Genomic DNA, 13641 nt, shown 5'->3' on the forward strand with positions numbered 1-13641 from the left:
TGCTCATCACCATGTCCAGTCAGGTTTTGAATATCTCCAGAGGTGGAAAAACCCCAACCTCTCTGGGCAACCTGTGTTTAACCTCCTTCACCGTAAAAACAGTGTTTTCTTGTGTTCAAATGGAATCTCATGTTTTTAATTTGTGTCCATTGCCTCTTCTGTCAGTGGATACTACTGAGAAGAGTTTGGCTCTATCATCTTTGTTCCCTCCCATGAGAATGAATCTTACCCACACATGCATAAGATTCCCTGCTCAAGCGTTCTCTTCCCCAGTCTGAACAGTCCCAGATACCTTGGCTTAATAGTATGAGAAATGCTCCAGTCCCTTAATAAGCTTTTTGGCCCTTTTCTAGACTCTCTCCAGTATGACCATGTTGTTTTGCTGGGGAGCCCAGAACTAGACACAGCACTGCAAGTGTGCCCTTCACCAGTGCTGAGCAGAGGAGAAGGATCACCTCTCTTGATCTGCTGGCAATGCTCTGCCTAATGCAGCCCAAGATAGTGTTGGCTGTCTTTGCTGTGAGGGTACACTGCTGGCTTCTGGTCACTTTGTTGTTTACCAGGATCCTAGGTCCCTTGGCAGAGCTGCTTTCCAGCTGGTCAGCTCCACCCACCTGCGTGTACTGGTTGCCTGGGGCTGTCCCTCCCCAGGTGCTGGACTAGGCATTTCCTTTTGTTGAACTTTGTAAATTCTTCTCTGCCGGTTTCTCCAGCCTCTCCAGATCCCTTTGACAATTCAAAGATCTGATAATTTAAAGAAACTTCAAATTTATTTCTTTATTACTTTTCATACATGTTTCAAAAATAGGATATAAAAAATAGCTTCTCACTTGTAGCATTTTCATAGGCTCTCCTAGTTATCAATAGTGGACCACAGAGCTTACTTGTGTGACAGAATGTTATGAGAAATTATGATGAACACATGCAAATCGAGATCAGTCAGGTTTGTTGATTTAAAGTATGGAGGGAAACTTTAGTACTATAGGAATAATCAGAAAAATGGTTACAATACAAGAAAGTAAAATATGGATAGAGTTGTAGACGTTAAGACTTTCTTTGGTCTCTCCAAAAAAGGAAAAGTAGCAGAGACTTTAAACTTGGGGAACTGCCAGTTGGTCCCAGGAATGCAAATTTTGTATGCTGGTAATATCTCTTAAGGTTTTTTTTAGTTCTTTGAATGCTAGATAAATAGCAAAATAAACAAGTGTCTCAATAACAAACTGAATTTAGTACATTTTTATTTATCAGATGCTTCCACTAGATAATACTATACCATAATGAAATGTTTGAACTTAAAAAAAAAAAAAATACAAAGGTTCTGTAACTGTACCCTGATAATGTAGATCATATACTATATTTTTTACTTTATATCAATTATGAATCCTAAGATAATGTTTTGCTGAATTGAAGTTGCTTGATGGAGCATGTTTTGAAATATCCTAACGATAAATTTTGCTATAAGATTGCGTTAATATTAATACATACATACATTAATTCATACATACATATACAGTTGCCTAAATAGAATTCGTACATGAGTAAACCCATCATTACATAATTGTAGTGAGTTTTGAGCTTCAGGAATGTAGTTAAAAGTGGGGCAGTCTAGTATGGTCATGGTAGGACTGACAATTCGCTGCATTAAAGCTTTGCAAATAAGTGTAGACCAAATGTGGGGAAAAAAATCCATTTAATATGGGACTGCTTCAGTCAAAGTAAAACCTAGTACATTTTAGAGGAACCTAATGCAAAGAAGTTAGTGTTAACAACCTGAGAAATTCAGATTGTGTAGTTAATATGTATGTTAACAATAACTTTATGCTATTGCATTCTGTATTTTTAGAAAAACTGAAGGGAAAGTAAAGGAAAAGGCTATTGCAGAAATCTTTCTGCACATTTTTTCATAAAGAAGCTTAGATGAGTTTCCTTACTAGTATCCTTCTTTCTAGTGTTCATGCTGGGAGATCTCTTGTAAGCTGAAGTGGTTACTAGAAAAGGCTTTTGGACAAAATGACACAAGCAGGAAGATTGCTGAGACTGCTTGATATTTATCCCTTTTTTTTTTTTTTGTTCCCTTTTATGTCTCATTAAGGCATGCAAGTATGTGTATAACCTTAGTGTTTATCTAAGTGCTTGAAACTGTTTTGACAACGCTAGTAAGGAAGATGGTAAATATATAGCTTTTTAATTATTTCTTCTGTAGAAGAAAATAGTCTTGTGGATAATGCAGGAGCCTCCAATCAGTAATAGAGTCTAACAGGTTTGTGCTATTTCACAGTTGTAAGTGATCTAAAATGGTGAATAATGTTAGTAAAAATTAAAGCTATAGCAAATCACAGAAGAAATGAGTGTTTGCTGGTGGGATTACAAGTGGTAGGAGAAATTCAGCATTGGTGAACATTGAGTGCATGAAAGAAAACCATCTCATCTGTATGTTCTTGCGTTGTTGAATGTTCAACTAGATCTGATACATAGTACCAGTTTTTGTGAGAGAATCAATTTAGTACACAGTGACTGTAAACATTAACCAGATATTTCAGTTAACTTAAAATTTAATGAAGAGCAGAACAGGAAACGTTACACTGTGTTGTGTACTTACAGTGTGCTCACAATTGCAATACTATTTGAAGTTTCCTCCCAGTTAAAAAAGTATATAGTAGAAATAGACACTGGGAGGATGTTGTTGGTGGTAATTGGAATAGCTTTCATACATGAATAATTGGGAAAGGGGATGACTGGAGGAGAAATGATTGACCTGTGTAAAGCTATGTCTTGGGGAGAGTCATTGTTCCTTTTGTGACAGAAGAATGGCAAGCTCAAAATGAGGTGCGCTTTTCACACAGCCTGTAGGTGGTAGAATTCATATCTGTATGTTGCTCTAAATCTCATCATATCATAGAAGGTTTGGGTAGGAGGGGACCTTAAAGATCATATAGTTCCAACCCTCCTGCCATGGGCAGGGACATCTTCTACTTGACCAGATTGCTCAAAGCCCTGTCCAACCTAGCAAAGAGACTAGAAGAAATACAGAAAAAGCTTAGACAGAATCACTGAAGAAAATTCTGGCTGCACCTGTTAGCTATGACAGTGCCATTTCTGGCTCAGAATTACACCAGAACAGTAGTACTACTGTATGCTGGACTTGTTGATATCCTCTTTCCTAGACACCCTTACTGTCATCTTTGGAGGCAGTATGTGTGTCCAGACTGACATTTGATTTTACTCTATGTATTTATTATTCTGAAAGTTGTAAGTGTGGTGTAGTAATGAGCAACATGAAACCAGCAGAATATGTGGAAATACTGGTTTCGTAAGGAAAAACTCTGTGCACACTGTAATGGCTCCCTAGTGTGCCTCTTTTTAATTTCAGGATAAAATGAAGTATTTAAAGGAGATTATGAAACCATTGATGATTTCATTAAATGGATGTGATAAAGACTCTATCAGCCCATTAAACTGCGTGAAGGACATTAGAAAGGAAGTTTTTTCCCCTCATTCTTTTTTAATTACCTCTGAAATACTGTTACCATGTAAGATGTAAGTGGAAGTCATATGTTTGCTTTTATAAACCAATTTGTTTTAGTAATCTAATTTAACTATTAACATAAAAGGAAAATGGCTGTGTAGACCTCAAAGCTAAACAGGAAAATTGCTCTATAATGACAGAATTAGGTAGAACTTAGTGTTAGCTGAAAATACCTCATGTTACTTGTTTCTAAAAAGTTCAGGATATGCTGTATTTAAAGAATATACATACATACAAAAAATATATATACATACAAAAAAACCCATCCAAGTGAGTTCAATAAATCCATCATAAAAGTGAGGCCATCTTAATTTAATAAAGCATATTAGTTGGATGTATGGTTGCCTATTATGGCATTTTAGTATCCTTTTTCTTTAAGAGGAGGAGAGTGTAGCTACTATAGGTCTGTAAGGAAAGATGTTCCTTCCTTTCTGTATTTTGAAAAAAAGTAAGATGGAATTTCTTGGAAACAGGAAAGCTGAGAGATGTTATCTACACCCATCAGCAATAATGATCCTGTCTCCTTTAATTTGGCCTTTATCCTTCTCCTCCTTGCCATTACTGCTAAAACTGTAGTATATTCTCATCTCTGTGACTGGCATGGCTTTGAACCAGTATTGACTTCTTATTGTTGAGCTTGTGTGCTCTTCCTCCCTGTTTCTTCACCAGTGGTACCACTTAAAGCAGCTATGCTTCTGTTTTCCTTTGTAAAAATAAGGGAAGCTGCCAGCTTGCAGTATTCACAAGTTTTTCTGTTTCAACTAATGTAAGTGAAATAAAAGGCTGTTCCATGTTTTGTGTTATACACTAGGTGTCTAAACATTTTACTTCCATTATTCATAATTCTGTAAAATTGCCTTGAGCTTAGTCTTGTATTTGCAGTCCACTGTTAAAATAATGCCACGCTATTATTCCTTCCACTTGAAGAAATTAAGGATTTCAGAGTTAAGGATTTACAAATCTGAATTAATATAAGGGCACAACCCCACCCCTTCTTTCTGGATACTGTAGCAAATGGGAGCTGATTATTGAAGAGCCTTTAAAATACGCAGTTCTTGGCATCTAGCCTCTTTTGATGTTGTTTGCATGATTTTCAAGTGTGATTTGAAATTACTGTGAGATCAACAGCTTGAATCTGTAGTTCAAAAATTTGTGTTATACTTGAGAGAGTTCATATCCAAGATCTGAAAAGCACTGTTATCATGAATTCAGAATTAAACGGTATTGAAATTTGCCTTTGCTTGTTAAAAGTGAGTTTGTATACTATTTTTCATCTGGATTTTTGAGCTTTTAAAAAGAAGTGCAACAAAATACCCAACACACCTGACAGATCAATGAAACCATGACACTTTCTGCACTCGCTTTTTTTTTTATAGGCTTATATTTTAATATTTTGAAAGAAGTATGATACAAAAGAAAGATTGATGTTAGGATTTTATAAATGTTTCCATTTGTTCTATATTGTTGTGTGCAGTGTCTAAAATCTCCCCTCCTCTGAAGACAAAGACTGAATTTTGACTTTTGAAGCAAACCCTGCAAGGAAGCAGGTAGCTGCAGTGCCCCAGAGCAAATCAGGATTTTTAGAATTTGGTAGTACTTCAGCTTGATGTGTGGAAAAGTTCTCCCTCTCTTACCACGGACAAATTGATTGACTCCACAGATTCAAAGGCTTAAGGGCAGAGTGGACCCCAGACTTTGGCAGTTCATCGCTGTCATTCATGTGCTTTTAGAAATCTCTGCATGTGAGCTTGCAGCCTCCTTTGCCGACTGCTTCTCACAGCATGGGGCTCACAATGCACAGAGCTACCAGTGCTCTTTATACTGCTGTACACAAAGTTATCATGGCTTCATAGTCGGATTTAGCAAAAATTGAAATTCTTTCATGGATTACCTGGGTATTTACTATGTATCTTTGGGAAAGGTGTTTTTTACTAGGTTACAAAGTTATTTCTCACCCCTAGCTTTATTTCTACATCTGTCTTGAGTCCAAATTGTTGTTGGCCTCTTACTCTCTTATTTATATTACTGATCCATTAAATGTTTTTTTTTTTTCATTGTTTTCCTTTTTAATCACCGGTGGAAGTCCAAAAAGATTGATCCTTTAATGCACTCAAGATGCAAAACCTGACTTTATTTAAATGCTGTCAAAATACTGTGATACTTTTCTTGATTCTTGTCTTTTTCGTTGTAACATTTCTTAGTTCAAATTAAGCCACTGTATGGAGAAGTAACTTAAACCAGTTATGTTTTCATGAAATTATAGGAAACTTAATTTTTTCATGAAATGAAAAAAATTAATAACATTTAGGCTTTAAATTAATTCTGATTATCTATGTGGTTTTACTTCTTTACCTGTTTTCATATTTTAGCACAATTTTGCTCTTATTATATCACAAGTAAATAATTTCTGTCTTACATGTGTCAAAAGTAATGACTGCAAGCCAATAATTCTGATTTTGATAGCATTTGATTTTTTTGTAGCTTAAAATCCCCCAAAGACTGAGGGGAGAGAATAGGTTTGAATTTGAAGTGAGTGATTAAGGACTAATTTTGAAAATCTACATCAAGTGTGTTCTCTACTATATATTCCTGGAAAATAAGCTTTCAAAAAGCTTATACTCTAGCTTTTCTTCAGGCATAATTACTTGATGGATGTAGTGGTTAAAATCTGATGGAGTAGCTTTCAATCCTGTATTGCATAATTTTATAAAAGCTGAAAACATTCAAATTAGGTCTAATCAGATCTGATCAGATCAAAGATGTGTCTGGTCTAGTATCTCACTGTCAAGAGGTAAATAGCAGATAGCATAGACATGTAGGTAAAAATTGGACAAGTAAATAGCAGTACTTCCCTGACACACTGTTGACATCCATCAGTTTGTATATTATGACCTCCCTCTATTTTTGCATTGTACTTAAACATTGAGAAAGGAGACTCCCTACTGCTCTTGATTCTTCATGATATGATTCCCTTGATCATTTTTCATTAGGTACCATATCTGTGGTTTTCAGCAAAACATCTGGTTTAGGTCCTCTCTGAGAGGATGCAGTCCACTGAAGAATCATCTATACCTGGTGTAAAATTTAGACTTAAAAGTTGGGAAGTTTGTTGCATTTAACAAGACCTTAAAGCTGTCTTCATTATTGTTATATTTTTCTGTTGGGTTTTTTTTTGGTAGTTTTGTTTCATTTTTGTTCATATGGATGTATTCTGTGGTAGTAATGCCACATGGGCTTGTGGCTGTTGGCTCCTAGATTTAAGTTAGAATGTATAAAGCCAATATCTTGTTCATGAAAATTCTCTCAATTCAATGAATAAAATGTGGGGATTGACTCTCGAAAATAAATTACCATCATCGTCCTATTTGCCAGTTGTCACTTAATGTTCAGGTGCCTACTGTGTGATATGGTGGGATTTTTTAACATTATTGAACTTCATCAGAGCTGCTGTTTGTTCTTTTTATATTTGGAAAAATCATATTTTTCATGTAAATGTGAAGCTAAAGAAGGTAATTAATAATTCATAGAAGTATATTTGTTTTGGGGTAGATGGAAATTGAGGTTTGAAGACTCCCATGGAAGTGAACGAGTTTCACGTGTTAATTAAATCAGTAAATAAATGTCAATGATTTCGTTTGTATGGAAAATTAATAGAGACAACTGTTTATATCTTATCTCTTCAGTTAGCAGCATGTACAATTATTTGTCCAAACACTTAGTTTTGCTTGTTGTTTTTGTTTTTTTTCCCTAGGATGGGTTAGATGCTTTGGTGTATGACTTGGATTTTCCTGCCTTAAGAAAAAACAAAAACATTGATAACTTCTTAAACAGGTGTAAGTATTTAATGTTTCAGTTACTAAATAACAAAAGACTATAAATACCAGTACAAAGAAAAAATGTAAGTGCTTTTAGCTTTTTCAAAGGCAGCTAGGGATTTGCGGTGCATAAATTCTTTGCAAGTTGTCTTTAGAGTCTGATTATTTCCCAGTGAGAACTGGCAGCTCCCTATAGAAATCTAATCCCCAGCAATTGAATGTCCAAGTGTGTTTGGGCTGTAAATGGCATTGTTTTCAGTGGCACAAAGCCTTTTAAGAAAAAGGCCTGTTATCTTTGTTCTTGGCAGCCCTCTGGATTCCCGTAAAACTTGCTTTGTGATTCCATGTACTAATATATCATAAGCAGTTAACAGTGAAATGAAATAACATGGATACAGTGTTAAGAAACCATATTAAAAATTTGTTCACTGACAGACTAGAGCATGTGTTTCATAGGCTTTTTTTAGTATGAAAGGTCTCTTTTTCATTATACCATAAAATTCTTATACTGCAGAGCTGCTGGGTTTATTTGTGCATGCAGCTGATGTATCTACAGAATTTCTTTCTGCGTTTACTCTATATTTTTCCACTACCAGATTTCCTGCACATTCTACTCTGTAAAGCATTTTAAATTAATAAAGTTGTTTGGTTTCTTTAATAGAAGTTGGTACCATAAGTTTCATAATAATGATCATTGAAAAAAGGGCATTTAAGGGTTAAGTCTTCTCTAAAGGCTGCCATATGGACAAATTCTGGAAATCACAGCAGAAACACTTGCTGATTAAAGACTTGGTTCTGCTTGTGGACTGAATGGTCAAGCTTTGAAATTAACCTAGTGTTGTTAGATTTTTACAGGCATAAGAATCTCAATTACATGTTGTAATAAATTACTTTTGTGGCAAATATTATGTAATTTGACTAAAATAATTTTTGTCTTTGCTACATTGAAATTGATGTTTTTGTTTCCGTTTCCAAGGTGTTTTCAAATAGTTTAGTTTGCAACTCTTAGCAATGTTAGCGAATTTGTGGGTTTTATTTTATATTATTCTGTTTGTGAGAATGAGTCCAATAGACCTAGTTGGTGTCTTACTTGCACGTAACCTGGTTGTTGAGAGGCTTAAGTTCAAATGTTCTGTTTAACTTTTCACAATGCAAATTATATTTGATATTGCACATTGTTACATGCACATTTTGTATACTCAGTTATTTACAGAGAAGATGTGGTGAAACTCTTGGAGAAAAGAGAAGTTGTGTTAGGCAAAGGAAGTTCTCATTGCAACAGATAATTTGAATGTAATTTTTATGAATAGTGAAATCATTAGTAAGACTCAAAGAGCTTTGCTTTTGCAGTTGAGGCTGAGTGAAGGAGAAGAAAACTTGTTTACTGCCTGATAATGAATATCTTGTAGGTATAAATTATATATGGTGTAGGATGTGACCTGAAGTAATATGAAGGTGGAGAACAAACCATGTTATTTCATTTCAAACTGCCTTTAGAACTTTAATCTTCTGTGTTTGCTGAAATATGAAAGCAAGGTGTGAATGTACAAAGAGCGGCCTTAGATGGAACAGTGAGGTCTAGTTTGTTTTGTATTTTTATAAAAAAAAAAATTAAAAATAGACATATAGGAGCGTTTTCATGTTTGTTTTGGTTCAAATAGAAAAATGCTTATAATATCTTTTTGCCGTATTAGCTGTCCAAACAGTTTGCATCATGATTCTAGATGTGTATTTGCAATCTAGAAATCTTTTTAAATGGGAGTTTGCTTCCTTTATTTTATAGACTGATTGCTCTGAGCCAGTCCTGATCCCCTCTCATTTTTCTCTGGTGTACATTGTGTTTTTGTGAAGGCTCCAAAGTTTGCTTCTACTGCCTGAGGTTGTGAGAGTAATTTTTGCAAATGTAGAACCTTATTAATTTTTTGCCATGTAGAATCATATAAGGGTTTGGGTTGGAAAGGACCTTAAGATTATGTAGTTCCAACCCCCTTGTCGTGGGCTGTGATGCCTCACACTATACAGAATTAAAAGAATAAAGAAGTCAGTATTCAAGGTGGTTAAGAGCCTTACTTTACAGCAGGGACTGTTTATTTCAAGATGGCATCTAAACTTTTAATCCAGCTTCAGGGCAAATGGGAGAATGTGGTCTTGAGCCATGGGAGCAACCCCACCTGCTCATACAAGGTATGCTGTCTGGGTCCTCCACTGGTAATGGGAGATCAGGAACTGTATTTAAATAAACTGCAGCCTGATAAACCTTGCTTAACAGATCCTAAAATATGGAAGTCAAATTTCCAACACTGTTGTTACTGTAATGTATTGCCTAAAAATAACGGAGTGTTAGTATGTCTCTCAAGTAGTAAATTGCAATTTGCAACTGCTCTCAAGCCCAGTTTATATTAGTTAAAAATCCGTAGTTTGGATGCCTCTTTAGATGTTTTTTCCTTAATTCTGTTTTGGCCATAGGCAAGGCTTGTGATTGCAAATCATTTAAAGCATTCATAATGTGCCTACCTTTCTTTTGCCCCAATGTCAAGATTTCTCATTCAGAAGTGGTGGACCTCCTGTTGTGAGATTACTATGCAGTAAGTTAATAATAGTTAGAATATTGTTGTTGTGAGGATACCTGCATTTTAGTTCCTTGCAGTCTTGCTCATCATCCACTATAGGTCAATTTTCATCAGGGCAAATAAGGCAAAGCATTATTTTTTTTGATTACTGAATATTTTGATTCTTGTATGAAATAATTTGTCAGAATTTACAATTCTAATATAATGTATTGAAATCAGCTAGTGGTATGCTGCATTGTAAAGGGATGGCTTTACGTTAGTGTAATGCCAGAGAGTATTCAAACAAAGCTAAGTTTGTTCCTGTTGTGGTAATAAAATCTTACTGAATTTCAACTGTACATATGCTGCTTTAGTTTCAGATAATGGCCAGTGCAGGTAGAAATCTAATCTTAATTTTTTGTCATTTTTTAAAAATATGAATTTAAAACCCCACATTTCTCCTCTCCTCTTCCCCTGTCCCTACTTCTTTCTAAACTTCACTTTTAGGCCTAGAATATTATTTTTCAAAATAAAATACCATTGCATAATCTATTTTATTAGCAATGTATCTGTTTTAGTAGATGTTCCTTGCTTTTAGAAATATTGAAGCATGAAGCTTTTCTATGTAATCTCATGCCAGTGTTGACCCACATGGATTAAAATAGACTGTTTTAATCTTTGACCAAATTTGGAATTAGACTATCTGCCCACTGGGAGTTTGTAAATTATGGTAGTTTATAGAATGACAGGTTTATATAAATAATTGCAGTGATTCCCACTGCATGTTTTAAATTAAAACCTGCTTTTTTTAAGTATTAGGAATAATAGAAGTGCAGGCTTATTTTTTTAAAAAATAGTTTCTTCTAGTTTCTTATGTATGTACTTGGGATATTTTCCTAGATGTGTTGCATATATATCCAGTAATAATCTTTTTATATGGATCAGTTTACAAACAAAATCATGCTGGATATGAAATTTTTGCATAGCTTTCTTTTGCAGGTAATTATTTTAAAAGAAATTCCCAAATTAAGGTGTGGCTTGATTGCAGAGTCATTGTATTATGTTTATGTCAGGTTTTGGTTACTATGGTAATGAGGTCATGCATTCTGCAGAGAGGCTTCCAATAGGAAAGTAGGTTCAAAATGAAGTGCCTTCTTTAAGCAGCACATCTTCTAATAAGTATGAAATATTGAAATGAGATGAATGAGTTTAATTATATTGATTATATAAGAAATATAAATTTTGTTTTATATAGATAAAGACACAGTAAATAAAATGAGGGACCTGCGCATGAAAGCTGAAGATTATGAAGTGGTGAAGGTGATCGGTAGAGGGGCATTTGGGGAGGTTCAGTTGGTAAGTTATGTTTCTGCTTGTACATTTGAATGTGTTCTGTAGTATTTCCTCATCTGTCTGTCTGAGTACAGTGTTCAGAAGATGCAGTCTTACAATATTAAATCCTTTAGCTCAGTGAAGTTTTATTTCTTTTTATCCTATGGAAATGTTCTTGAGAATGTCATATTTCAGGGCTTTTAAAGTGCACAGGTATTTGTTTCACACTGTAGTCATGCTTCTCTATTAAAATGCAAATGAATGTGTGTTCCTCATGAATAAGAAAATTAGCCTTTGCCATTGTATAAGTGTACACTTGAATAAATTTTCAGAACTAGAAGAATTTCTGCCAATTCAGAGATTGCACCAGATTTTCTCAGATGTAGTTCTCTCAGACGAGAGATGTTGTGTGTTGTTTGTGATAGATTAGCAACCAGGCTTGTTCTTCTTGCTTTATTAAATTGAGAACTGGTGGGAGAAACTGGAAATATGGTAGCAAGTGTACATGTCTGCTAATAAACTCCAGAAAATGTGAATAGATTTAACTTCATAGTATTTAACAGGTGCCAATATTTGTCCTTTTAAAGACTCATACCTACAGAGCAACTGTTACACCTATGGACTTCTCTGTTGAATAGTTCTCGCAGGTATTTTAAGAGCAATGCAGATATTGTCAGATAATAGAATGTAATTTTGCTGTAGACTTATGGTATAGAATTCTTAAAAAAATATTAAGAGTCTTAAATAGTTAAATAGTGAAGCAGAAAAGTAATATATTTAGCAGTGTTCTTTGTATCTTAATGTAGCAACAATGCATTCTGCGTGTCACATTTGTCTTCATAGGTAAGGCATAAATCCTCAAGGAGAGTATATGCTATGAAGCTCCTGAGCAAATTTGAGATGATAAAAAGATCGGATTCTGCGTTCTTCTGGGAAGAAAGGGATATTATGGCTTTTGCTAATAGTCCCTGGGTTGTTCAGGTATAGTTATATTCCTTTTAAAGTGTTGTCATTGTAGAATAGTTTTGTTACAACACTGTATGACTTGGAATTACATAATTTAATGTTTTAGCTTTCTGAAGACCTTTTTTAGTTCTATTGGTCTGTTAGGGAAACACATTATGTTAATAGTTTGTACACATTTGCTGTACACAACAAATAGCAGATATCACACTTGTTTCAAAACAATGTTTTGTCATAATATTTGCAAGATAAACTATTGTTAATTATTAAAACTCTGCCAGATATATATTGGCGAGCCTGCTCTTAATAATTCACTCTGTAGTGAATAACGAAGCATTTTATCTTCCTCTGCAATGAGCATTCTTTGAAATGATCTCAAAATTTATTGCACCAAGTTCACTAATCTTAATTTGTAACCAGAACTCCTTCCACTGTAATATTTTGGAGGTCTGCTGGAGGATGCAGTAGTAGCAATTCTGTTACTCTGTAATTCAGTTTGCATAGAGATTCCTTTGATTTCCAACAAGCAAGAGATTGAAGAAAAGCTGTAACATTTAGTCACTTGTTATTTTATTTGCTTTTTACAGTTATTTTATGCATTCCAAGATGACCGTTACCTTTACATGGTGATGGAATATATGCCTGGTGGGGACCTTGTGAATTTAATGAGCAACTACGATGTTCCGGAGAAGTGGGCAAGATTTTATACTGCTGAAGTTGTACTTGCATTAGATGCAATTCACTCAATGGGTTTTATACACAGGTGAAAAAAAAAGTTGTTACATAGCTTTTTTTTTTTATTTCTGCTGTCACCAGAATGATTTCAGTGATCGTTCAGGCAGTTTTGAAATTTGTAATGTTGCTTCATCATTGTTTAATTATTCCATCTTGCAGCTTCAAAGGTTCTTGCCATCAGAAACTTCAAGTCTGAAGTGTTCCAGTCAAAGTAAAGGTTTTCAGCAGGCTGATGTTCCTCAGTTTGGGGAGTAATAAAACTGTCCCACTTTACCCAATTGTCCCATTGTTAGGAATTATTAATTCTCTGCTGTGCATTTGATGCCTCAGTGACCCATTAAACAAGAATTTGTGAACAGTGTGAGGAAAATCACTCGGCCACATGTTTTCTTGTAAGGGGCAAGATGGAAGATTGAGATGCAGAGCAAGGGGACTTGGTTCACTTTCATATTATGCGCTTGCCTTAAAGTGAAGTGTAGTCACTTCTTGAATAGGTTGAGAAGTTTACTTTTTGATATTTGAACTTTAATCTGTTGTTAATTTTTAATTGTGTGAACTAGAAACAGAAGAACAATTCTCTTTCTTTTTGACAGAAAATGCAGCAAGAGTTTGAGGAAGACATTGTGTATAAATTCTCAGTTTGTAATCTGGCCCCATCATCAGTGTTAACACTTAAGCTTTTGCAAAAAAGTAAAGCAAAACAAGCAACTAACCTGTTGCT

At 34.8% G+C, this 13641-nt stretch overlaps 1 protein-coding gene across 5 annotated transcripts in view; it reads left to right on the forward strand.

The window, feature by feature from the left end:
- Positions 1 to 13641, forward strand: part of ROCK1 (Rho associated coiled-coil containing protein kinase 1) — an 86422-nt gene that overhangs the window by 24065 nt on the left and 48716 nt on the right. For 4 of the 5 annotated variants that reach the window (XR_009967449.1, XR_009967450.1, XM_062632871.1 and 1 more), the window contains exons 2-5: positions 7278 to 7359; positions 11146 to 11246; positions 12066 to 12203; positions 12773 to 12948. Coding sequence is in view for 3 of the 5 variants with exons in the window: in XM_062632871.1 (XP_062488855.1) it covers positions 7278 to 7359; positions 11146 to 11246; positions 12066 to 12203; positions 12773 to 12948 (497 nt within the window). In the remaining 2 variants the exon portion in view is untranslated. Of the gene's footprint in view, positions 1 to 7277; positions 7360 to 11145; positions 11247 to 12065; positions 12204 to 12772; positions 12949 to 13641 lie in introns of those variants that run through there. The other variant, XM_062632873.1, reaches the window with a different exon arrangement.

This window comes from Pezoporus occidentalis, unplaced genomic scaffold (assembly GCF_034315485.1).
Source record: "Pezoporus occidentalis ecotype Australia unplaced genomic scaffold, CSIRO_AGI_Poc_V1 ctg4, whole genome shotgun sequence".
Lineage (NCBI taxonomy): Eukaryota > Metazoa > Chordata > Aves > Psittaciformes > Psittacidae > Pezoporus > Pezoporus occidentalis.